This window comes from Triplophysa rosa, linkage group LG4 (assembly GCF_024868665.1).
Source record: "Triplophysa rosa linkage group LG4, Trosa_1v2, whole genome shotgun sequence".
Classification (NCBI taxonomy): Eukaryota; Metazoa; Chordata; class Actinopteri; order Cypriniformes; family Nemacheilidae; genus Triplophysa; species Triplophysa rosa.
The window spans coordinates 11107040-11134431 of NC_079893.1; the positions used below are offsets into that span (position 1 = coordinate 11107040).

The 27392-nt window shown below is 37.9% G+C and overlaps 1 protein-coding gene and 1 long non-coding RNA gene across 2 annotated transcripts; one reads left to right on the forward strand and one right to left on the reverse strand.

Moving 5' to 3' along the window:
* Positions 1-535: 535 nt before the first annotated feature.
* On the forward strand, positions 536-27150 carry LOC130553469 (FERM and PDZ domain-containing protein 1). Its single transcript, XM_057332441.1, has 17 exons — positions 536-678; positions 5856-6348; positions 11193-11297; positions 11420-11583; positions 13624-13726; positions 13903-13948; positions 14082-14186; positions 15375-15470; positions 19629-19754; positions 19856-19975; positions 20135-20271; positions 20413-20536; positions 20784-20876; positions 21095-21277; positions 21375-21519; positions 21784-22848; positions 22990-27150. Exons 3-17 carry the CDS (start codon positions 11197-11199, stop codon positions 25665-25667), a joined length of 5286 nt encoding a protein of 1761 aa, XP_057188424.1. The 5' UTR covers positions 536-678; positions 5856-6348; positions 11193-11196; the 3' UTR covers positions 25668-27150.
* Positions 22741-27300, reverse strand: LOC130553470 (uncharacterized). Its single transcript, XR_008962862.1, has 3 exons — positions 27161-27300; positions 22972-23066; positions 22741-22833 (listed from the first exon to the last, which is right to left on the reverse strand). It is a non-coding gene; the product is annotated as an uncharacterized LOC130553470 (long non-coding RNA).
* Positions 27301-27392: the final 92 nt, after the last annotated feature.

Here is a 27392-nt window from a genome sequence, read left to right on the forward strand (position 1 = left end):
CTTGTGTGCTTAAATAAAAGTAAGAAATTCTCTGGCGGTCAAGGTCACAGTATGTTTGCATTACATAGAGAAACTTTAAATGTTTGTTGTTCATTTTGAGCCATAATTTATTTGTGTTACAAACTTTTTTTTAGTGTATCCTGGTTTAAACTGAAAATATTAAAAACATAATCAGTCTTTCATTTAGATTTTAATGTATGTGTTTTTAATATGTTGGTCTGTTTAACAAAATAAATACATAAATAACCCAAATAAATAAAATATAAAATAAAAGTACATTATGCAATTCATATTTCATGTGTATAAACCCTCTAAGCCTCTATATACTTATTATTTTGATTATTAGATCGATGCAAAACAAAGAAAAATAAAGCAAATAAAGCAAATTGTTGTGTATTCAGGTAGCTAATTGAACATATCTTTTGGTACACCAATAAAGCTCATTGAATATAAATCTGAGTGAGAGAGAGAAAGAGAGAAAGAGAGAGAGAGAGAGAGAGAGAGAGAGAGAGAGAGAGAGAGAGAGCCTGATCAAGCACCGAAAGCAGATTAAGTTGAAGTGCATCTCTCCTCTCGTGCTAAACTCCCATTGGACTAACTCGCCTTTACTTCGTTTATTTACCGGAGTGTTCTGTCAAAGCGCTGGATACTCCATGAAAGTGACCATCTTTCTACGAGGTAAGAGTTTTCTAACATAGAAATGTTGTTAGTAAGCGGTGTGGGGTGAAGATGAAGGCGCGTCTCGGACGGGACGAGATGAATGTGACAGATTAAAGGGAATTAAGCGGATAGCACTTTCATGCGTCGCCTCTAAAACGCACCGAGAGCGTTTGAGAAATTGTTGTCTTGAAAATTATTCAACGATAGAAAGTAGGCCTAAGTCTTTTACATTGACACATGAACACAAGTATTTTTTGGTTTTAATTCAAAAGCTGTTCTGTAGGCGTTTACTTCATTGTCCATTTCAATAACAAGACCAAAACAAACATTGGTAGGCTACTGTGGAATACTACTGCTATTTCTGTAAGAGCCTTCTTGTCTTTCACTGGCTGTTGTCCTATACAGCGAGATTTCCCTATAGCCCATATTATTACATTATCTTCTTATCTTGCATTTTAGGGAATGCCAGATAACATCGATTTTTGAGTGAGAGCTAAATCTAGGGCTTCATCACAAAAGATGTATATGTACAGTAGGCTATATTCAAATCCTTTACAGCAAGCAATAGGCCTAACATTTCATTTAGTGTTGCCTATAAGACTTACAGTAAATAGGCATTTGTGAAAAGCATATGCACAATACACTAAGTATTTTTTCCCATTCACATCAATTTAACTGATGTCCTTGATGGAGGACATTGGACATTACATGACAGAATTGTAATAAGAATCATGATATGTGGTGAGAGTAGAGTAGAAACCAGGAAGGAGATCCGACAAGCTTCAGAAAGGACCATGATTCATTTATAATGTTTTTTTTAGATTCACAGCGGAATACTGTGAATTCTTGATGCATTGTAATTGTAAACTTACCGAAGCATGCCACATGTTTCAAACCTGACAAACTAATAAAGATTTGCTCATTAAGACACATTTACAATAATGCTTTACAACTGTGAAGCAAAATGTGCAACTGTGATCTTGCATGCACCACTTAAACATATATTTTTTCAAATCTCTCTTTCGAGCATGGATCCGCGCTTTACAAGCTGCTAACAGCTGCAATGGGCAATTTGTGTCAATATTCACTTAACTGGCTCTTGGAGAGGAAGATAGTGGTTTGAACAGGAACTGATCCGATTACGCTTTCCATATGAGTGACTGAAGACCTTTTGGCAAATGTCTGCTGCATGTGAAAAGCAATGCAGGGCACAGTGATAGCAATAACAGTCAGGAGTTTGATTCCCAAAGAACACACAAAATGAATGAACTGTAAGTTGTTATGGATAAGTGTCTATCAAATGCATCAGTTATATTATTTTTGTATAGAACAGAAGATTTACAATAAATGAGGATTAGAAATTCAAAAAAGTAAATTCAAAAGTAAAAGAAATTGAAAACCTGCCAATGCATTGTTATTAGTCATTCTCACTACTTAACTAACTAAAAACGGGCAGACCTTTTGTGTAATATGTTTTGATTTACTGTATATTTTGTTGTAATAATAATGTAATTTTTACAGCTTTAGTAAGTATAATCAGACAAATTACACGTGATTATCATACTACAGACGCAACTCTGGTTTCCAAATCTGGTTCATTGAGCTCTTACTCAAGATGTTCACTGAATTTCTTAACAGATTTTCTTCAGTGTTTTAGTGTTTTTATATGTTAAAGCTTGCAGACTCTAAAATTCTAACATGCTGGAGGTTTTTGCGTTACTACATCTGGTAGATTTTTTTATCCAAATCGTTATACATTGCATTCTAAGCACACATTTTTGCTAAAACAATGCTCTAGTTGAGCTATAAAGAAACATATGCGTATATTTTAATGCATTTACTGTACAGGCTCACTGCACACAGTACAATCACATTGATAATATAAACAAACACAACTAGTTTTTTTATGAAAACTAGTAAATCTAATTTCCATATAGCCAACAACATTTGGCTCCTCATCAGGCAATAATTCCAGTAATAATTTATACACATAAATGATATTCTAATTGTATCAACAATTCATTTATTATATTGTAAATTATTCTAAATAATTTATTTAATAGTCTTATCCCATGACCACAGATGGGCTTATGTCATGAAACCAAGAGTCCACAATTCAAAGAACAGCTGGCCTATAAGGTGAATTACACAAACATAAACATAACCTTATTATTACCACAACCTCTCTCTTTTTACCTTCTGTTTCATTACTTAGCATTTTTTATTTAACCTGACCTTCACAAGCTTTTCAATTTCTTTAAAATCTCCCCTTTCCCAAACTATTTCTCATTTTCTCATCCTTCTTTCATTCACCCTTATTCATGACCCCCCACTCTGTGATCACCACTCAGAGACATACACTATCTTTCTGTTGTGTTGTGCTTGTGTGTGTTTGTGGTGAGGCAGTTTTATTTTGATGCATTATTAATGTCTGTGCACTCTGTGGTCTTTTCTCTCTCTCTCTCTCTCTCTCTCTCTCTCTCTCTCTCTCTCTCTCTCTCTTTCTCTCTATACGTCTCTATAAGTTTAAGGGCAATAATGGGATTACCAAAGCGTTTAAAGAGAGGATAAAGGATACACACACTCATACGTGTGCTTTCACATTGCTGGGAACCTCATAAACATACCTGCACATATAACATAGGCCTATAGTACATACAGCAAACCGATTTCGACTAATCCGATTTCATTTCTAAACCCATGTTCATTTAGAAAAATTTAAGATTCAAGATTTTATTCATGTAATCTTTTTTGTTTATTTAGTATCTTGTTTTTGTTCACGTACTATTTACTATTTCTGTTTTGCATGTGTCCAGGTTAAAGATTTTATGTGAATCAGTGAGAAAGTAAAGTAAAATGAAATAGAGACACTAGAGATTTGGCTGTGGTTATGGGGAAAAGCACGCAGAGAAGAGGATAAACTAAAGAAATAAGAGAACAAGCGAGTGAGAGAACTAAAGAGAGCTATGTTCTCTGTTTTTGCACTGAATGCATTAATTATTCAACAGAGGCTGAAAATGTTCAGAGGGGACTCCGACAAGCCTGACTCTTCTGTCTCTCGCCTCTCTTTTTTCCATTGTCTGTAGTCATAAATGTGGTGACCTTGTCATCAAAATAGGAGGTCTTTTCTTTATTCCATCATTTTTTTCTGCTTTTCATATGTTTTTTTTCTTCCCTCTCATGAGTTCAGAGTACCCTACTGCATCTGTCTATCACCATCTTCCTTTCAGACTCAGAGCCCACAAGCCTTAATGCACAATTCCTTTGCATATTATTATTATTTTGTATTAAAATACAACAGTGATCACCTGGATAGGACCCTGTGAAGGGCCTCAAGATGAGAGACTGAGTTCTGGTGACAAGAAATTTGAAATAAATGAGAAGGCATAAATGAAGGAATAAATCATGAAAGAAGTATTTAAAAAAATCAATTACTTTAATTAAGTAGAGGTGAAGAAGAGGTGTTTGCGCTGCTGCAAGCTGTTAGTAAAATCTGGCCCTATATTTCTGTAATTTGACATTTCTTTGCATTTCAAAAATATGTGAATTCTGTAAACTAAAACACTAAAATTCAGTAAAACTAGTGTTTTTTTCTGTGAAAAAAGACTAAACATAAGACTAAATGTTTATGGATGGAGACAAGTTCAGGACTTGTGGACCAAAGTTCCCTTTGTATGCAAGATATGGATGGACCTCACACCCAGAGGCAGCTTTATGAATCTAATATTCTCAACCAAATCTCTATAGGGTATATTTGTTTATTGTCATAGACTGTTCTGCAGGCTTTTTCTATCCGTTCCTGCACTGCAGAGTTAAAGCTGCCTGGGGATTTTAGGGCTTTACGGATGTGTGCTATATGAAGGTTATGGTTAGTTCCTTATTTGAAAATGCATTTCGTTCCTTTGTTGTGTTTCAGTATCAACATAAATTCTGGAACATTTTGCTTCTAATTCTGGCCAAGAACAATCCATTTAGACAGGAATTGTAATTGATGATACCACAATAACAGGCTGACCCAGGAACAGAGATCTGGGCAGGAACAAAAGGCAACTTCCAAAGGTTAAGAACAAGACCAACAACAGCATTCTGGAGTTTTAGGGATGTGACAGGTCTATGGCATATATCCATAGGGGCGGAGTTTGATGTCTAGCCATCACATGACTAGCAACTGGATGAGCAGTGATTAGGGAATGGTCTTATCAGACAAGGACAGAAAGCCTTTATTAGAATCACTTTGGATTAGCATATTAGTTGATCACAGTATTGCCCAAACATTGTACTTATGTAAAACAATTATTGTAAATTGTATTACAAAGAGGAAGATATTTTGATGAAGTTGGTAAACAAAAAACTGTGGCACCCATTGACTTCTCAATGGTTTTGTGTCCATTTGTGTGATGTACAAGTAACACAATGTTCTCTTTATAACATTTATGTACAATATCACACTATGGTGCAAGATGCAGATGCTTTGTAACAATGAACGAGTGTTGAGAAATACAAATGAGTACATGATTCCGTCTGAAGAATAGCCTATAATAATCAAATCTAGATAGTCCTGCAGAAAGCACAGGACATTCACCACAGAGACAACTGATCCGGTGATAGATCTGGAAGTAAATCTCTCAGTTTTAAGACTGAAATGTATAATTAGTGAATAGCTGTGTACGTTTTTTAGAGGGGGTAAATGCAGAAACACATTCAGACATGGTGGGCTAATGCATCCACACTCATGTGATGATGTGTCGCTGTCCGGTGCTGAAACGGCTTCATTTGCAAAAACCCCAGAGAAACGACAACTGATGTCATAGCCATTAAGCTCAAAATTAAGCCACACCCTGAAGGAAGCTACTGTCCTCTTTAAAAAGGGGGAGAGAGCGACAGGATGACTCAATGCCACATTAGGGGATGCTAGATTTTACATAAACTGGTTGTATAGCTACTTGAGAAGAGGAGGCTGTTAAGAAAGAGTTTGCATTTTTTAGACCACAGTGCTGAAGATTTGTATATATTACAGACAGTTAAACACTCTCATTTTCAAGCTTCAGGTTCAGTTAGAGATGGTTAGATGGTGATTGGGTCTTATAGGAGTTGATACAAGGGAAAATGATAGGATTGGTGCTTCTCTGGTTGGTTAGGCCACAATGTAAAATGCCAAACAGAGAATATCAGATAACATTTTGTCTTTTTGACAGAGCCAAGGTCCCTTGGACCGCCCATCATGAAAACAAACAAGAATCCATGTTTGATGCAGACGTTGAGGACCATCAGAACACGAAGACAGCAAAGCACCTGCACACAATGGAATTACTCACTGGTGGAACAAGATCTTTGAATCTTTCTGTTTGCAGACATCAAGTGACCTTGGAAGATTTAACCCGAAGTCTTTGAATGCAGATGAAGAGCTAAAAACTTAAATACACCTATGCGATGTAATGGATAGGAAAAACTTCCATATAACTTGCATTGCATGTCGCCGCTTGGGATGAGCGTTACAGTAAACAAGTTTATGTAATGTTAATCTACTGAACTGCTTAAGGCTCTTACAATGGTCTACAGACTGAAGCATGGGAAGACCTTTAAAATCATGAGTGGACTGAGGGATCAAATGATCAAAAATAAAGCTTTGAGGAATTGGTGATGTGGCACAAGGATAAGTTCCTCTCCAACGTATCATCGCAATTTAGGGTGAGTGTGCATTTGTTTTTTGCTGATTAGTTTGTCAATAGTATGTGTGTCTGCAGTATGCCTTGGTGATCGGCTCAGACTGTGTGATGCAGTTGTCCTGAGTCGCAGCCTTCACAAACCCAATCCAATTAGAAAACTTATTAACAACCTCTGGGTTGTCTGTCTATACTGTATGTGTGTGTTTTGCACAAAAGCATGGAGGTACATACGCTCCACACAGCCTGTGAAAGTGTTACATGTTTGACACTTATGAGTGTCTATATAGTCTAGTAAAAGGATCACGTAACTGTCTGGGTAGTCTGTTTCAAAAATATCTGGCATTAGACATTGGTACTAAGGTAACATGGTAAGTATCATCTGGCCGTAATCCTCAAATGTGTGTGTGAATGAACTCTTACCTTCAGTAGTTCGACCTATAGCCATTAGAAGGAGCTGGCCATGTTAATGATGGAGCACAACCATTATCTCTCAGAGAGAACCTGAGCATACCTTTTTTTTAAAGGGAACATGGGAGTGAGGGGAAATTAAACCTCACTTTTGTGGCCTCTAATCTAATTGTGACGATGGAGAGAGAAAGAGAGAGAGTACTTTGAAATGAGAGTTTCATTGTGAAGGTCTTTGAATATGGTCCCCATTTCCATGCAACAACCCGTATTTAATACCTAGATCAAATTTAGAGATCTAGCCGATTATAGATGAAAGGAAATGCATATAATTCAATCATGCTGTCTATAGTTTTAACATACAGAATATATGTCTTTCACTGGCTCCAGATTTGGCTGTGAACGGAAGCCAAAAGTATACAGTATACCTATAGCTATTGATCAAAGGAGTCTGCAGCATATGCCATTTAAAACTTTATTAATAATGCTAAGACGGCATAAGAGAGTCATAGTAGATTTGTGTAGGGAAACCTGTTAGGTTGTAACGCTGAAAGAAGCAGAGGGAGAAGTGGCTTGTACCTTTAAGTAACAATTTTAAAGACAAAATTAATAGAAAGGCACTGTGGCTAAACACCACACATCTGTTTTATTTAAAAAAAAAAGTTTTTATTTTATTCAGTGAAAAGGATTAGGTTCCACAGAATAGCTTTATGTTAATATCATTCATTATTGATATTATTAATATTTAATCAGACGAAAACAGTAAGAAAGAACACAACAGGTAATTCATAGCCATGGAAACTGATTTGCAAAGTAGAAAAGGGGCAGGTGCACCATGCTAAAGGGTCACACTGCACACAATGCAAACAACGCCTGGGGTAGGAAATTTTGTTTGTTGGAAAGTTGTTTTTTTCCATTTATGTCCCTACCTTTTGCATCCGTTTGAAAATACAGATCAATTTCTTTTTATAGTCCCATAATCACCATTAAATACATTTTATGATAAGTCAGTATGAGTGTGTTGACAAGACACTAGACACACCCATGTCAGTGGGTGTTTTCTTGGCCTTTTTTAAAATCCCAAAGACCCCATTGGGCACTTTAAAATCCATTTTATAAAAAAGGATTTAAATTCTTATTCTTCCTTATTTACCATGACAGAAGTGAAGCCTGTGTTCCAGAGTCTCTGAAGGACTGTGCTTGTTTTTCTTCTTCATTTAAAGATTCATTTAGTTTCAATCTTGCTGTCTCACTAAAACCAACAGGGACTGTAGAGCTGAACACTGCTGCCTAGTCTTGTATGCAAAGCAATAGCACAGTTAAAATTGCTAGGCGAGACGCAGTAAAATGACTCTTGTGATATGTGTGCTACAGACAATACTGTAGATGGTGAAAATCAATGGAAATCCTGTGAAAACTGAGAACATAATTCGACCATGAGTCATGATCTCCTGGGATTTCTCTCTCTTTCTCGTCTCAGCGTCTTGTTTGTCTCTTTGTCTTTGTTGTTACTTCTCTCACGTTGATTATGAGGCTCCAAACTGTCCATTGCATTCCCTAATGAGAAGAAGCCTATTTGTTATAGACGCACCATGAACATAACCCCCCTTGGGAAGCATCATAACAATATATGAAGGTTACAATATAAAGAAAATGTTTTAGGAAGATAGGCTTGACCGCATATTATTAAAACGTTATCCGTACTGCTGTATGCATTGTTTTGATTGCCACAGATATACCCATTATGAGCCTTTCAGAGGAAACATAACAGACAGTCAGTCAGTCAGGAAATGCATATGCATAACTTATTTATAGATCATTGCTGAAATTGTGTATTTGAATTTATAGACCGTCAATGTCAGCAATTTTTATATGGATTTTTTTTTTATAAATGGATTAAAGTCTGTTCAAGGCTATTTTAAAGGTGAAATGAACTGGCCTTTTTTATTGTTTTATACTGTTGTATGAGGTCTACTTCTGACGTTCGCGTGATTTTTTCATTCAAAAACATCAAAATCAACAAGTAATAGGCTATTTTCTACCGGGGTTTTGAGGCCGTCTCATCAAACGCTCTGTTTAAATGGGAGTTCCGCCATGAAGGCTTGGAAGTAAATGCCCACTGCTATGATTGGATAGCAGTTTGCGTAGTAAACTTGGTTGGAGCCTTCCGTGAATTTGGTTAGACACGTAATATTAGGTTACACATTAGCCCTATTATTATCTGGGGACCTTGTGTGATTTAGAAATTACCTCCCCACATCTGTATTTCATGTGGCGCATTTGCACGGGATAAGTGAAGCCTGTGATTTTACTCAAATTTCCTGGATTTATTTCCCGGATGTGATGGCAAGGCTTTGTGTATAGTTTGTATAGCCTATAGTTGTACGGTGTTTAATGATATATGACCGTACCGTCAGCATTTGAGACCTGTGATCGCGAACCGGAGTTTCCATGACAAATAAACAAATGGGAGACTCCCTGCCAAAACGACAGTGTTGGATATGACCCAGCACCCGAAATAATATAAAAACAGTCAAAAAAATATGTTTTACTCACATAAGACTGCTGCGCCATTCCTATCGGATCCAATATTGACGGCACAGCACTTCTTTTTAATTTTAGTCTCTCTGCAAATCCAGCGTCGACCTGTGCCTTGTTCACAAAGGAATCCGCGGTGAAATGAAGCGAACAAACACTCAGTGTTTTACCCACGTGAGCTGGAACGTCTTTAAAAATAAACTTCAACCACGCATTACTAATGTCGGAATCTGAAGGAAGGTTCTGCAGCGACTGTGTTCTTCCACAACCAGGCACTGACTGCACAATATTTTGCGATCTTTAACGGCATGTTTATTGCTCGCTCTATCTAGTTACTTCAGTACTGTCATGCGCGAACCAGTGGGTGGGGCTAGAGAAGTAGTCGTTGATATTCTCCTGTGGAGGCGGTGTTCAACCTATCAATGTCGTCATAGATAGGTGCATTCCAGAACCTGGTGTTCACTGGGCCTGGTGTCAATAAAAGTTGTAATTTCAGTAACAAGGGAGTTTTCAGTTCTGACACTTACAGGATGTTCACTTGAATACGATTCCCTCTTATATAACAAAAGCTCTGGTGAAAATTGATGTCTTAATTCATGCCACCTTTACTTTTAGTGAAGGTAATTAAAGGGCTACTCCACCCAAAAATGACAATTCTGTCATGAATTATTCCCTCCCCCAAGTTGTTCCAAATCTGTATAAATTTCTTTGTTCTTTTGAACACAAAGATAGATATTTGGAAAAATGTTGGCAACTGACATTTCTGGGACATCATTGACTACAGTAGGAAACATTGAAATGGTAGTGAAATGTGCCTTAGAACTCTGATTTCCTAAATTCTTCAAAATATCTGTCACGAATGGTGGTGAAAGAACCCAAATGCAGGCAGGCAGTGAAGGGGTTAACAAATGACTTTATTAGACAAACACAAAACAAAAACCCACGAGGGGGTATGAATCAAGAACTAAACTAAGGAACTATCAGAAAACAAAGACTTCCCACGAGGGGGCAAAAAGAAAACAAGAACAGCAAAACTAAGCTTAAACGACTCAACCAAACATCTACAAACAATACCGGGTAGAACAAACAAACTCACACTCGATGAACAGATGACAGGACAAGGCAAGACGATGACACGAAGCAGCACATAACATACGTAACGTAAACATACGCACAGGACGCAATGACAGAGCACAGGAAAATGAAACATGAGGATATTTAAAGGGAAGACAAACGAGGGATAACGACATGGGGCAGGTGTGGGACATTAAACACTCAGGGAAAGATAACGAGGAAACGAGAGGAATGGGGCCAATGACAAGACACTGGAGAGAACGTATATTATTGTCAAACGGACAATAATATGTTTCTCTCCACACATAACCAAAGACTTTGCCATGGCTCTGCTACAGGACCAAGAAAATCATGACTAAGGAAGCAGAGCCATGACAATATCTTTATAATTATAAACAATATTTTTTCCTACTTCAACGATGTCCCAGAAATGTCAGTTGCTAACATTCTTCCAAATATATTTCTTTGTGTTCAACAGAACAAAGAAATTTATACAGGTTTGGAACAACTTGAGGGTGAGTAAATGATGAATTTTAATTTTTTTGGGTGGAGTATCCCTTACAATATAGATACCACACCTCTGTGAAATAGTAACCAAATATCAGTTTGGACAACACTTAGCAACAAGAAATGAAGCTAAATGTCACTTGTAATTTATATGATCTAATCAGACTATTGATATATTTCTGACGAAAAATCTGCATTATTGTCAAATGTTTTGTTATGGGATGAATGTTGTGGCACCCTTTATAATTTTTGTTGATATTGTCAATCTGTGAAATGGTTGATCTCAGTTTTGATATTTATACTATAATAAGTGCCTTAACAGTGATTTTTCACCTTGCTTAGATAAATGGAGGAGCGGGACCGCAGTCGCTCACCGTCTCGCAGAACCAGCAGAGTAGAACAGGTGGTGGGACGCTGGCTTCGCCGCTCCAGGGAGTCTACCAGCCGGTACCACTCTTTTGATCATACATTGTTTATGTGTATGCAAAGGTTGAGTGTATCTTTGTTTCAATTTGCATTGAATTTTTTTTAACTTGCTTCGACTTCCCTCTTTCTCCCTCTCTTTACAGAGAGCGTGTGTTAGAGGAAGGGCAAGCTGCCGAAAATGGCTCTCAGGAGCAGAGGAGCTGTCCGATTAGAGTCACCATGAAGATCCCACTTGACCCCACCCTGAACTCCCACGGCTTTACAGTGTCTACACACACTCCACATCAGGTGCTGGATGTAACAGAAGGTACTTCCACACACACATTGGGTTTACATGTTTTGTAGGGACTTTCTATAAACATAATTACTTTTATACTGTAAAAACTGTACATTCTATCGCCTCACCCGACCCCTAAACCAACCATAACAGAAACATTTCTTTATTTTTACATTAAAAAAAAACACCATTTACTTTAATTTAAAAGCTTTTCCTCATGGGGACCAAAATCTTCATCTGCTCTAAAATTAACATTTTGTCATGATCTGCCCACCCTCATTTTACTTCAGACATGTTTGACCTTTTGCTTGTGAAACAAAAAAAGTTGCTCTTTTCCATCCAATGCAAATGTATTCTGATCACTGGCTCATATATTCAGTTAAACATTAAAGTGTTTTATATATACTGTATATATATATATATATATATACATATTATATATTATATTATGTCATAATTTGAAACAGATTCTTACATCATAAAACTGATTTTCTTACAGCATAATACTGTAGTGCTAAATTAACTAAATGTCTTACATTTATGTAAATAGTTACTAAGCAGTTCAATTCAATTCAATTTTATTTATAGCGCTTTTCACAATGTGCATTGTTCCAAAGCAGCTTTACAGGAGAAAATAAGAAAAACAGAAAAGGTAAAACACAGTACAGTGCATGGTGTTTGTAGAACAAGTAAGATCTGACTTACTCTGACTAAGCAGGGATTTTTGATGACTATTTCTTGTTTCTTTTCTTCTTTTGGCTATGTCTTGTCTAAAGCCCAAAGTTAGTCAGCCTTCCACTGGTGTCTTTGGAAAAAACAGGAGCACGAACCCCCTTGTCTTCTACAATTAATTATTTACCTTCTTAAATTGATTCAGCTTATAATAGTGCTTGTAATAGTTTTTTAAAACGCCTCTCGTGACCTCTTTACAATTATTATGCCCTAATGACTTTCAATAAACAACAAATACATTAGGTAGCAAGTGTCCATGGATCGCCCACAGTTTGGCTGGTGTGAAGGTAGTCAAGATCATTTTTGAGCTTTAAAACCCTATACTGCCTTGAGCACTATTGGGACCGGACTTGATTTGGGAATAATTAACATGATTTTAGGATGTCTTCACAATAATATCAGGCTACACCTGTGGAGATATATATTACGAATATTGAAAATACATTATGAATATACAGCACACAAGCCCTTAATGAAAATCAATAGAACAGTGCAGTGCATTAGCTACAAAATAAGGTTGAAAAAAGATAATTATAATATTCATTGTTTGTCCAAATAAAATAAATTCTTACATTTATGACAAATGAGATGTATATGTTGTTAAAGATCATATAACCAAGTTTTAAGACAATATTATATTCTCGTTATTAAAGTGGTAGTTCACCCAAAAATGAAAATTCTGTCATCATTTACTCACCTCACCCTCTTGTCATTTTAAACCTTTTTGACTTTCTTTCTTTTGTAGAACACCAAAGAAGATATTTGAAAGAAAGTTGGTAAACGAACAGCACTGGACCCCATTCACTTCTTTTGTAAGGACACAAAACCAATGCAAGTGAATGGGGTCTAGTTACCATTTATCAAAATATCTTCTTTTGTGTTCTGCTTAAGAAAGAAAGTCATACAGGTTTGAAATGACAAAAGGGTAAATGTAAACGATGACAGAATTTTTATTTTGGGGTAAACTATCCCTTTAAAGTGCTTTCTGGTCAATGGTGTAAAATGAATCTCATTTGGTATATGGGTTAAAATTCTTTGTGGGTTAAAATATGGTGACTCAGAAGCTATTTGCATCTACCGTCTGCCTGTTGAGCAGCATGTTGGCTGACTGGGTTGGCAAATGGAGCCATGTCTACAGGACTCCCTTACTCTTGGAGTGGCTGAAGCCATCTGGTTCCCCTAAAGCCAAATACATAGTCAATAACTAGAGCAACACAGATACTCCAATAACCTCAAAGATAAAAAATGTGAGATTGCAGTTCTTGTAAAAAGTCAGTCAAATGAATTAGAATATTGTTATTGATGTGTAAATCCTGTACACCCGATGTATGTTTTTAGGAGGTCCTGCGGATGGAAAGCTTGTTCCTGGTGACCAGCTTATTAGAATAAATAATGTTGCTGTTGATGATCTATCCACAGAGCAGGCTGCTGACATCATCAGGTATGTGGCATGACAGTGTATTTGGCTAGGGGGCAGATGTCCAGTTTTTCTCAAAACAATACTTGATTTTGACTTTAAAGTTTAAAGCTTTAAAACAAATATTAGTAACCAGAAAATTGGTTATCTGGTAATGTATACTATATTTGTACCACTAATTCTTTTATCTTTATTTACAGGGAATGTCGGGACACAGTACTATTGACTGTCATGAGATATACTGTGGTAAGACTTTATGTATGCATGCATGTCACAGTCAACGTGAAGGAATTTGTGAATGCCAAAGCTATTACACAAAAAATGTTTCTCAGTGAAATATACTAAAGGTCAAACATGTCCGTTCTTGGCTGTATCATAGGGGCCAAAGTCATCCTTCATAACCCCAGAGAAGAGAGCCAAGCTGAAGACAAACCCAGTCAAAGTGAGGTTTGCAGAAGAAGTGGTGGTCAATGGTCAATCACAGGTTGGATACATTCTATTTTTTCATACTGTGTGTAATTTAGCATGCCTGCGAACTCCATTAGTAACACAGAAGTGAGTGACAGAGACAGGAGGTTCAAGTTTCTGACGGAAGGGGCGTTAGTCCATTACTGGGTGTTTTTTTACCGGGATAGGTGTTTTTCAACCGTCCAATCAAAAAAGGGCGGGAGCCCATATCGCATTTATTGGGCATTCCCAAATGAGATGGTCGTTTTCAACCGTCCAATAGGAGAAAGGAACTAGGAAACGCCTACATGATTTTTGCAAATCAAATAAAAATATTTTTAAAAAGCCTATTCTGAGAAATTACCCTTTTTGTTCTGCAAAGACCACGTCTCAGAGAGACGTACAAAAAGATCCAGAGGAATAAGGGACAGAAACAGTGGTTTAGGCAGTTAACCCCAGTGAAATATCATTAATTTATCAGTACACTGTAAAAATGTAATTATAACATTTTTAGTTCAATTCATAAATGTATTATTTTAAGCAGATTCAATTATTCTAAAATATCAAGTACAAACATTAGAAGCTTATTTAATGAAATTGAAATGTAAACAACCAAATCTGAACTCTAAGATCAAATTCAATTTATGATTCATTTAGAGTTGTCTTTGTCAATAGTTGTGCTGATGTGATACACAATATAGTAATTGTTTTATATAAGGAAGCACTTAGTGGAGTTCAGTGCTGTGTTCATTTCCCTCAGCCCTGGATGCTTTTAATTAACATCCAATTAAACCAACCCATTATCAAGCATACCACATTAATAAGACTGTGATAAAATCATTTATCTTTGATTTCTTGCACTTTTTGTAAAATAATGTGACAGTTAGAGCTTTCATTATAAGATTTTCACTACACGATTAGCACGACCAAAATAATTTATGATAACAATGTTATTGTGCTATACATTTAATTATTCTGAGTTTTCTCTTTTTTGGCCAATAAATTATGCTCAAAACCTATTGTAGGGAGGCAGAGAGAGAAAGAGAGAGAGAGTTTAGAATATTAGTGGTAACAATATTAATCAATAATAATTAGTTTAACAGTTCAAATTTGTTGTTGCTGTATATAGAGAATGAGAATACATTATTTATTTATATTGTTTTTAACATATGGTATTATGTAATATCTATTGACCTGAGATCATATGTTGACCTCTAACCTCCAGGGTAACTCTTTGCTGTTCCTGCCCAATGTTCTGAAGGTCTACCTGGAGAATGGCCAGACAAAGGCTTTTAAATTTGAACCTAAAACCACCGTTAAGGTACTGTTGAGATATTCACTGATGTAATGAAACACATGAAAGTGAATAATTGTAGTACCATCTATTCTAACCTGTACCATTACAACACACCATTTTAGATAGTTTCCAAGGTAATCTTTGAGGTACACTGTTGCACATCCATTTAAACAAAAATATGTACTTTGTAAATACATAGTATGTTAATATGTTGCACTATCTCACAGAAGTGAGTACACCCCTCACATTTTTGTAAATATTTTATTATATCTTTGCATGTGACAACACTGAAGAAATTAAACTTTGCTTAATGTAAAGTAGTGAGTGTACAGCTTGTATAACAGTGTACATTTGCTGTCCCCTCAAAATAACTCAACACAGCCATTAATGTCTAAACCGCTGGCAACAAAAGTGAGTACACCCCAACTGTCCAAATTGGGCCCAATTAGCCATTTTCCCTCCTCAGTGTCATGTGATTCTTTAGTGTTACAAGGTCTCAGATGTGAATGGGGAGCAGGTGTGTTAAATTTGGTATCATCTCTCTCATACTGGTCACTGGAAGTTCAACATGGCACCTCATGGCAAAGAACTCTCCGAGGATCTGAAAAAAAAGAATTGTTGCTCTACATAAAGATGGCCTATACAAAGATTGCCAAGTCTCTGAAACTGGTTATACAATTTTATAATCGACAATAGATTTGTATTAAAGGCAGTTTAACAAAGGGTAACTAATTGCTTCATTTTTTTTGCTTTTACTTTTGTTCTCTATGTTCATTTGTATGCAAACAATAACTATTTTACTACTAGCACAAAATTGCATACAAGATATTTGTTCTCAAAATACACCAGACTTTACCTTAAAATGTACATATATATTTTTTTACAATCATATGGTTTGTGCGATGTTTTAAAAACGCTTAAGAGATGTTCTCAATAACATTGCTTTAAATGTATGTATTTGTACGTACAGGACATGTTTCTATGTGTTGTGCACACTGTGCCCCCTTAAAAAAAATAGGTGCATGATGCCCCTGTTCAAGACTATCGCCTACCGTCATTAAATATGTACATTTTGGGGTATTATTTTGCAATAATAGCAAAAGTTTTTTATTTCATTTCAAAATGTCGTGATAACTGTATTTACATTACACATACACAGATATGCAGGCCTTTTGAGCAAGTAACACAACACATTTATTTATTAAATAACAGAAAACGCATGATACAAATACAAATCAGTTAAAATGTTTAAAACGTACAAATATTCCAAGTGTATCGAGGTGAAACAATTGATTTATATGAGGAACAGATGTGAAAGCAATCACCATCTGCTGTCTTCGGTTTCTGCTGCGTTTCCAGATTTTCAAATCTGGCGCCGTTACGTCAGCCTTAATAGTCAAATATCATTGGCTTTCGTCTGTCTCATGACAGACAGCGTCATTGCGTCAGCGTTGAGTGTGAAATGCTATTGTCTCTTGTTACCGATTACGTCATTCTAATGTTCCGGCTTGTTTACAGACGTGTTAATGTCCATAAAATCATAATAATAAAAAAATATGCGTTGATGTCCGTTCCTGGAGTTCCTCGAACTAAGTTATCGGATTCGTATGGCGCCAGTTCAGAAGGTTTGCAAAGCGACTCGTTTGTAATACGTTCCCAGCTAACACAGTTAAGTTGTGACAACAACTTGGACCGGACCATATTCGTTGCCACGACCTACCATAATAACGTTCCAGCGACGTAACTTTGTGATTCCCATATTCGTCGTGACGACGTAACATTGGACGTTGTTGGGACATGGTGATTACCTCCTGAAGACATACCTGGGACGTACCATATTCGTCGCAGCGACGTACCAAAAAACGTTTCTGGGACGTGATAAGCACGTCCTAACGACCAAACGGTCACGTTGTTAAAATCATTTTTTATTTATTTAATTTAAACAATTATCATCCCTCACATGGAGGATTAAATTAAAGATAAAAGTTAAAGATTCAATTTTATGCACAATTGGAGTAATTCTCTATTCAAATATGTATAAAGCACAGTATAACGATTATAAAACTCAACACAGCACTGTACATCACAATCAGATATTTTATTTCTACTGTAGTACATGACATAAATAATCAAAGACTTCAACACAATATAGAGGATTTAAAGCAGATATTTACTGAAAGAGATGAATAAACATTATGTTTAAGCTTAACATTATATTCTTGTCTTACCACATACGTTAAGCAGGGTGTCCGTTTTTTTATAAACGACAATCAAAAGCTTCTTTAGTCACATTCACAAACATCAGGGTCCATTCATTTAAAAGCGCCAAATCGATCGAAAATCACTAAAATATGTGTTTACTCTCACATCTGTAAGGTATAAAGTAAAGAAAGAATATTAATAAACCTCTAAAGGAATATCAGGCAGTGACAAAAAAAGAAATGACCGTTAACGTTTAAATGATGAGAGCGCGCGGCTCTTTGCAGAACAGAAAAGGCGCGTGCGCGCACATTTCAGACGCGTGCACTAAATAAATAGAAACGCAGTTTTAATTGTGGTATCGAATTAAACTCCTGTTTAATAGCTGTCAGAAGTCGGATTTATAGTATTCATCTTGACATTATAACAGATTTTACTCTGATCATAAATTTTCCACACAATAACATAATAAATAGAAATGAACAGATTCATTAATCAAATAATCAGTGTCCCTGTTATCTGAGGACCAGTACATCACGTCGCTACAACGTTCTGCATGGGATTAATTTACGACGTTATTTGACGACGTGGCTAGGACGTTTCTGGAACGTTAGCAAAAATGACCAGATTCATTTGGGGCGCCAAAACTGATCTCGCATACACCTACAAAAATGTGCAGTTGCGCCCCTGATGCTCAACGTCATATCCAGAGGTTGTCTTTGGGAAATAGACGTATGAGTGCTGCCAGCATTGCTGCAGAGGTTGAAGGGGTGGGGGGTCAGCCTGTCAGTGCTCAGACCATACGCCGCACACTGCATCAAATCAGTCTGCATGGCTGACGTCCCAGAAGGAAGCCTCTTCTAAAGATGATGAACAAGAAAGCCCGCAAACAGTTTGCTGAAGACAAGCAGACTAAGGATATGGATTACCTTGTCTTGTCTGCCGCTGATTTTATTTTCTCTGTTCTGCCTTGTCTTGTCTGTCACCCAGTCTGCCTTGTCTCGTCTGTCTACCCCTTGGTGAGCACCTGGAGGTGCTCATTAAAGGGGGGGCTTCTGTCATGGCTCTGCTTCCTTTAGTCATGTTTTTCTTGGTCCTGTAGCAGAGCCATGGCAAAGCCTTTGGTTATGTGTGGAGGGAAACATATTATTGTCTTTTTGACAATAATGTGCGTTCTCTCCAGTGTCTCGTCATTGGCCCCGCCCCTCTCGTTTCTTGTATTGTTTTCCCCTCGTGTCTTATGTTCCACACCTGCCCTCGCTCGTTATCCCTCGTTTGTCTTCCCTTTAAATACCCTCTTGTTTCTTTGTCTTGTGTTCGTGGATTATGTGTGTATGCTGGTGTTTTGTTTGCCTTCCCTGTCGTGTGCCTTTGACCATGTTTGCTATGTTGCCTGTGTCCCTTGTAAGTGTTTATACGTAGTGTCTCGTTTTTGATTTAGTTCAGTTTTTGCCCTCTCATGGGAAGTGTTTTGTTTTGAGTTCTTGTTCGGTTTCCGTGTCCTAGTTATTGTTCTGTTTTTGCACCCCATCGTGGGTTTTTGTTTTGTCTTTTGTATTTATTATTAAAGTCTTGTTTTGTTAATCCCGTCACTGCCTTCCTGCGCTTGGGTTCTTCTCCACGCTCATATCGTGACATGTACAAGCTGTACATTCACTACTTTACATTGTAGCAAAGTGTCATTTCTTCAGTGTTGTCACATGTAAAGATATAATAAAATATTTACCAAAATGTGAGGGGTGTACTCACTTTTGTGAGATACTGCACCATAGTGTATATCAAAGATCCATGGTTTTACCATCTGATCCATCAATGTACCATGATACCTTTAATTGTACGAAGTATGTCCATGAAACATCTAATAGACATTGGTACTCAACTTTAGCCTGTGTTTTCGAAAACAGATTATGTAGAGATTTCCTCTATACAGTACAGTATAATATAAAGCGCTTTATGTAACGTTTTCTCTACCCGTTTCACTAGGACATAGTGATGACCCTGAAAGAGAAACTCTCAATCACACATATCGGACACTTCTCTCTCGTGCTGGAACAACAATATAGCACCTGTAAGTTATATCTACTGCACGATGAGGAGACCATTCAACAGGTACACACACAAACATAACAAACCTTCCAAAAATTATATCAAATTGTACTAATAAGCATGTATAATACATGTGTCTAATAGTGTTTTTGTTTGGGAGACAGGTGGCTGAGAAGAAGGAGACTCATGACTATAGGTGTCTGTTCCGTGTTTGTTTTCTGCCCAAAGACTTTGAGAACATGCTCAAGGACGACCCCATAGCTTTTGAGTATCTATACCTACAGGTGTGTGTTTGTCTGAGGTCAAATAATCTGTTAAAAAAGTCTGAAAAATCTGTGAGGTCAAATAATCTAAGACCACAAAAATGAAATTGCTTGCACCCCACAATATTTGCAACAATACTGCTACAGATCAGCGATACAGTACATTGTGTGTGTGTGTAGAGCGTGAGTGATGTATTGCAGGAAAGGTTTGCAGTGGAGATGAAATGTAACACCGCTCTCAGACTGGCTGCGTTACATGTACAGGAGAGACTAGCCAGCAGTACACAATCTCTTAAAACACCACTAAAAGCCGTCATGTGAGTCGTCACACATACACACTAACAATGCACTGTACGTTTACTCAAGTTCAGTTAAATCTGCAGTGTTTTCGCTAACAGTATATAAGAAAGCTATGACAGGTGTGTCACAGCTAAACCATGTGGCATTTCTGTGTGAAGGAAGGAGTGGGGCATTGAAAGCTTTGTATCCCACACCTTACTGCGAAACATGAGAGAAAAAGACTTGAAGAAAGCCATCAGTCTCCACATGAAAAAACTTCTCTCTCAGGAGCCTAAGCAGAAGGTGTGTGAAGTTTGTGTGTGTCTGTGCAAATGTTTGTGTTATGCATTAAGCTTTTTGTAGCATTTATATAATGCATAACCCTTAATAAAAAGTACTGTGGCAGTACCATGGTACAGTGGTGCTATCAGATGGTACTTTCTTAAAAATAATACCAGTAAATATCCAAAAACAACAGTATTTTCACATCTCTTGTGGTACCTGTAGTTGCACATTTACTTTGCTTTACATGTTTCGGGTGTTTTCACAGGTGATCTCAGTAAACCAAGCTAGACTGAACTTCTTGAATGAGATATCTCAACTGAAAACATATGGAGGAAAGGCTTTCAGTGCCACTATGATGGTAAGACTACATTGTTAGTCTTGAAATAACTTCTCAAACAAAGATCTAAGATATACTCAGTGGAACCATTTGATTACTTTCCATATATTCCTTAATGGACTTGTGTACAAACAACATCATTGTCTAAGCAAAACAATTAATGATGAAGAAACATATTCAGAATGACCATTTTAGGATCGGTTTGTTAAATGCTCAGTGTTCTTTTTTTATGTAACCAGTTGCAGGACAGAGAGTCAATGGTGAGTTTGTTGGTGGGAGCTCGATACGGGATGAGCCAGGTGATCAATCACAAACTAAGCATCATGACCACACTAACTGAATTCAACTGCATTACCAGAGTGGAACTATTACCTGAATCTGAAAGAGTTAGCCTGGTCAAGATCTACCTGCAAGATATAAAGGTATACATATGCGCTTAAGCATGTAAAGATCGACACATGTGTACACTCAGTATAGTTCTCTTACATTTTGTTATTCTATCTTTCTCATACTTTTCAGCCAATTACCTTGTTGCTGGAATCAGCAGCAGCTAAAGATCTGTTGTGTTTAGTGGCTGGATACTGCAAACTTCTTGTGGACCCCCTGATCTGTGTTTTTCCCTGGCCAACTAATTCAAAGAGCCACCGGATATCAGCAGAGGAGGGTAGGCAACCTTTTTGTTATACTGAACAGTTTCTTCACTCAGAATCCAAAATAACCCTAACGAAACAGATGAATAAAACCAACAGTTGACAGCTGACAAGCTTTGAAGTTCTACTGTAGCTGGCTGACCAGAAAAAAGCTACATAGCAACTTGGCCAGATTGACAGGGAAATTTAAGTCAGATCTTAAACTGTGGGAACTATAAACAGTTGCTGGTATGAGACTGTTTTGCAATCAAAGTTTGTGTTTCTGTCTGTTTATATAGGTTATGTGTCACACTGCGGCAGTGACTCTGAAGACTCAGACACAGACATGGATGCTCTTTTGGCTCATGTTGCTAGTACTACCAAAAACAACCAAACAGCAGTTAACCCCAGTGATAATCTACTCAGAGAAACCGAAAAAGAAAGTCAGATGGAAAAAGAAGAGGAGGAGGGGGATAAAGAGAAAGAAGAGGAGGAGATGGAGAAGAACAGTGAAAGGGAGGACAAAGACACCATCTGTGAGGTGATAAATTCTAACAATGGAGAGATGTCGAATAATATGAATGATGAAAAAGGGGAAACTGAAAAAGAAGACAAAAAACAAGAGAACAAACTTGAAGAACCACAGTTTGTCATTATTGTGGATGATCCTTCATCTGAAGCATCCGATTCATGCCAGACGGATTCACGTTTCATGACTAGCATGTCTAGTGACTCGATGGATGCCCTAGAGGAGGACGACCTCTTGACTTACTTCTCTGCCAGACGCCCATGCCACTTACCAGTGACAGAGTCTTACTGCAATGAAGACACACTATCACTATCTCCAGGGCAACTGCACAGCAAAGATGTTTATTCCCTTAGTGAAATGTGCTCTACTGATTCAAATTGTGAGTCTGATGTAGACCAATTCTACTGTTTTGCTGCACTATCAAATATCGCTGAATGTCTTCCCAGTCCACCTGAAGCAAGTGACGAAGAGGAATGTGAGGAACTAGGAGTAGAGAAAATAAAGCACAAAAAGGGGTCACCTGCAAAACTTCCTGGAAGCGCCCTTCCTCCTCCTGGAGACTATGTGTTTTCATTTGAACAAGGCGACACAAGACACTACTACAATATTTGCTCCAGTGTCACCCCTGACAGTGCCCGCAGCCTTCCACGACCTCTTTCTTCTCCAGGTTCTAGGAAAAGACAGATGGATCAGGAAAGCGGGAAAGCTAATGACATGGAAACAGTGCCGATTTATCATCCCCCACCAGGGTTTGGAGACAGCAGTTCAGATGATGAGTTCTTTGACGCTCAGGAAAGATTCACATTGCTTGAAGAACTCGCTGCGAAAGCAAAAGGTATGACACAGGCAAAATAGTTTATAAAACATTCTCAAATTATTTCTAACAAATGTTGTATTACAGATAATATTGGTAATGCTTTTTACAGAACTGGGATAAAGATCACCTAATTTCATTTACCTGTATTTCTCTTTTCAGCAAATTCTACACAGCCAAGCACCAAGATACGCACAAATAAGACTGGAATCTGTCACAGTGAACAAGGTACAGAAGACCTAGAAAATAATGGAAAGGAGGAAGAAGTGCAGAAAAAGAAGGAATGGTCAAGGTTTCAAAAAAGATCCAAAAAGCGCCGCTCATTCATGGAAACAAATTATACATCCCTAGTATCTTTCCCAGAAGAGGACCAGTCAGGTAACAGCTATGGAAACAGCATCTCAAACTTGGGTTCTATATCGATCAACCATGGCACTGGACGAATTGCATGTTTTGATGGTGGCTGCTCAGATCAAGGTCCATGTCTAACTGTCCTATCCCTAACCAATTCTGAAGGAGAACCAGCACAATTGGAATCCAAACCCATACAACCATCAAAACCCAATGGTTCACCACTCTATAGTCCTACAGATACAAAAGCTGGGTCACATTCAAACAAGGCATATCAACGGAAACAGCAACTTATAGAGATGGAATCGGAGTCCATGGAGTGCAAATCAGTCACAGAACTAATGTCTTCTGTATCACCAACTATAGTAGTGGTACGTTCCCATGTGGGGCTACAGGACAAAGGGAACACCAGCAACAATGACAGAGATAATCAGGAGAGGGATGCAGTAGGAGGTTTGGCTGAGAGATTGCTTGGAGGTCATTTGTTGCTTGACCCATCTAGAGAAACACGTGACAATAGTGCATCATCTGAAGATCAGGCATCCAAACAAAAGGAATGTTTATTCCAGGGCATATCAGTGAGCCAAAAGTGCAGCTCACTGCCAAGACTAGGCCAGATAACCCAATCATGTGTGCCCTGCTTTCAAGTCCCACGTATATCATATACTACAAGCCCAAATATACGTGGTGACATAAACAATGGTACTCTAAGTCTAGATTTTGGGCGGGGAAAAGACTCAATGGCGCCAACAGAGAGGATGAGGAGTCACAGTCTATCTTCTGGAAATGATGGACCACACTGTTTGCCAAGGTCCTTATTTTCCCAGAGAGAACCAGAATCTGATGAAAGTGACAGTACCTGTGACCCATTCATGCAAGAACTGTCTTCTGGCATTTCAGTTGTTAAACCAGCCCAAAACTTCCTTCTCACGCCCTGTTCATCTGGCATCCTTGGGCGACTCTCTGCCTCAACATTACGGGGAAAGATTCAAAACCTCCCCCTCTACCTATCACGCTCTCAGGAAATGCTAAATGCTAATTCTACCACAAGTGGTAAAGTTAAGCCTGTGAGAAGGCTTTCAGAATCGCAACTAAGAACAAATGAAGTTGAGGTAGCAAAAGAGGCAACTGAGGATATAACTTCGAATGAAGGCATTTCTGACGTAACCGAAGTTAAAGTGGTTACTATTGTATCTGAGGAGGTCACTGAGTTTATTGAGGAGGTAAGAGAGGTAAGCCACATAAATCCTCAACTGTGTGGAAAGCAGAAAAACAAAACTAATCCCAAAGAGTTTCCTGCAATAGCCACATCACCCGTGGGTCCAGGGGCACAGCTTTCTCCCTCAGACTCTCTCCAAGTAAGCCCTTCAACCGTAGTGGTTACCACACAAAATCTAAACGTACCCTGGGGGGTGGCATCATCCAGAGAAATTAGTGGATTACAAGAATGTACCTGCTCTCCTTCAAACACAACCCCCCATCACTTTATCTCCAGCTGTGGGGTTTTCACAAACTGCCGGTTGAAACCTACCATAGCCCAGCCACTGTCCTTGCCCAGACCCTATCAGCAACAAAAACCTGACCTTAGCTGTAGCTCAGTATTGGCTGTGGGGTGTGAGAAAGTAATGGAAAGTGCTCAGACACCACTCGAGGCTTGCCAAACGGTATACACAAACTGTTTCAGTGGAGTCCTAGACAGCGCTACCTTTGACGATGAACTAACAGTCTATGAGTTTTCCCACAGAATGAACCAAGCGGAAACAGAGAATGCCCTGCTGATGTCTGTCCCTCCTTCCTCTCTCTCTGCATCTCCTGCATCTTTCTCACCATCCTCTCCATTGCCGTCATTTCCTCATGTCCTGCCACCTTCTTCTTCTGCTGAGCTCAGTCTCCTTCTATCCCCCCTGGATACCAGTGACTGTTTTCTGTCGGACCCTCACGAAGATGCTATCACTGCCCTGCTGACACGTCGGTATCCTCTACCACCAACAGGATTCCTTTCTTTGCAAAGGGATGTGGACACACTTTTAAATATCCTTGTAGGTGCTATGAAGAACCAAGACGGGGTCCAGGAGCACTCCAGGGAAACCTGTGTGGATCATTTTTCAAAAAATAAAAGACGATTGCATGTGGAAGCTCGGGGGCTGTTGGCTGGATGTCAGCGCGTGGTGAGGGTCGGACAGACACCTGAGGAGACACTTCAATCACTGTCTGAAAGCTTCCGCTCACTGGTACAGATGACCAGCGTGTGTTTATGCTTCTCCAGCTGCCAGCGGTGCAGGGAGCGCCATGCCCAAGCACTTACAGGACTAGCAGACTTGGCAAAAACGTTTCAGGACTTTGCTCGAGCGGCAGAACTACTTGGAAGTTCAACTGAAAGAAACACTTGCCATGAACTCAGTATTAAACTCCTTGCTCGCCAATGCACTTCACTAACAACCTCAGTTTTCTGCCTCACCCAGCTTTTTCGCACTCTCACTGCCCTTTGACCTTTGAAATAGTTCATTTGGAGCAGTTCGTAAAGCAAAAACTACAGACAATCTGACAGAATAAGCATTCTGTACCAATCGTAAGCATGCACTAATACATAGGCCTACACTACAAACGCACACGTACAAACACAAAAACATAAAACCTGCCTTTTAATTGTCTTTGAATGCATTATCCTAAAATGACATCTAGAATGAGAAGACAACTGTGTATTAAGCAGCTTGTTTTACAGTATTTGTATGCTGGGTATGAGAATTTAAAATAGATTTTAACCATGATTGTCTTTGTACTATGGTCTGACATTTATTCTGCTTCGTGAGGAAAGAGTAGATGGATTTTGAATAATCTTTCATTGAATACTTTCTGCTCTCTCTCTCTCTCTTGATTGTTTTCTCACTATCATTGTCACCAATGTAATGCATATATTTACTCTCCTCCTATTTCCATACCTGGTTGCAAGAAAATTTTGTGAAAGGGTCTTTCTGCTGTATAAACAATCACCTGGGTTATAACTAATTACTTTTGTGATCAGTAAATATGCTAGATGTCTTAAAAAGACTATACCAAAGCTTTCAGTGAATTCAAATGCTTAACACTGACTACTTATACTTTACAGTGACTTCAGGAAGATGGGTTTGCTTCACTTAATTTTGCTTAATAATTAATTTAACAGAAAAACATGATCATTCTGTCCACTGACAATTTATTTATTATTAAGTTGTTATTTTTAGCCCACTTTAATAATCAATTCTTTCACAAAACACTGCTCACATAACCATGCAACGATGACATTTTTGTAAATGTAGAAAACGTTTAAAAAGTGCATACAGTAGCAGTGTGAAAATACATCAAAAGGTATTAAATGCAATCTTAAATGTAGTCCTCCCTACAGTACCAAAGAGAAGCCATGCACTCTGTTCTTATAACTTAAGGCATGCTGTAAGCCATTCTTATATTGTATACCTTGGAAATAGTGGGATGCATGCTGACAGACATGAATGCATGATTGAGATAATTACCGGTGTGAGTGAATGAATGGTTGTAGTGATACAAAATGGCTTTGTAATGCAGTATTCACCCTATAAAAATTAACTTTAAATGACTGGAGAGGTTTGTTTTATTAATATTTACACTTGATCGTATTTAAAGTTACATCTGTCCATATCAGTGCCAACATCTGTTGTTGTTGCCCTGTAAATAATTTAGTGCAAAAACTGACTATGCACTATTAGACACCAGGAAACACACATATACAAAATATACATAAATAAAAAAGACAACAAGGTATGTTAAAGCCTCCACTAACAAGCTAGACTGAAAAAAATATGGATAAACTTTGGACAGTGGCATGAGTAATAAGCTAAATGTAGCTAGCTACCTACCTGTTGTTTTTGAAGCTAAGCATTGAGCATAAAATTGGCTCTTTGCTAAATGAACATCGTAATGGTTGGAATAAAATAAATAAATAACCTTATTTCTGATATTTTCTTACCTGTATGTTTTATTTGCAGAACTCACATGCTCCATAATAAAGCTGCATGCAGTAGGCCTACTCTTTTTTCACGTATTTTCATGACGTAGTCAGGGGTTTAGGGCTAAAAATAACAAATACAAATTCCCTGATATTTTCAGGTTTCCCCACTTTGTAATGTGCTACCTTCTGTTACGCAAAGAAAAAATGACAAAAAAATAGTAAGAATAATTTATGCAAATATTACAATTGA

Excerpts from the sequence above, each read along its gene's own strand:
- LOC130553469 (XM_057332441.1), top strand. The coding sequence starts at position 11,197 with ATGGAGGAGCGGGACCGCAGTCGCTCACCGTCTCGCAGAACCAGCAGA. Across the intron at positions 11,584-13,623 it reads GGTGCTGGATGTAACAGAAG|GAGGTCCTGCGGATGGAAAG; the intron begins GTACTTCCACAC and ends GTATGTTTTTAG. Across the intron at positions 19,976-20,134 it reads TTGAGTATCTATACCTACAG|AGCGTGAGTGATGTATTGCA; the intron begins GTGTGTGTTTGT and ends GTGTGTGTGTAG.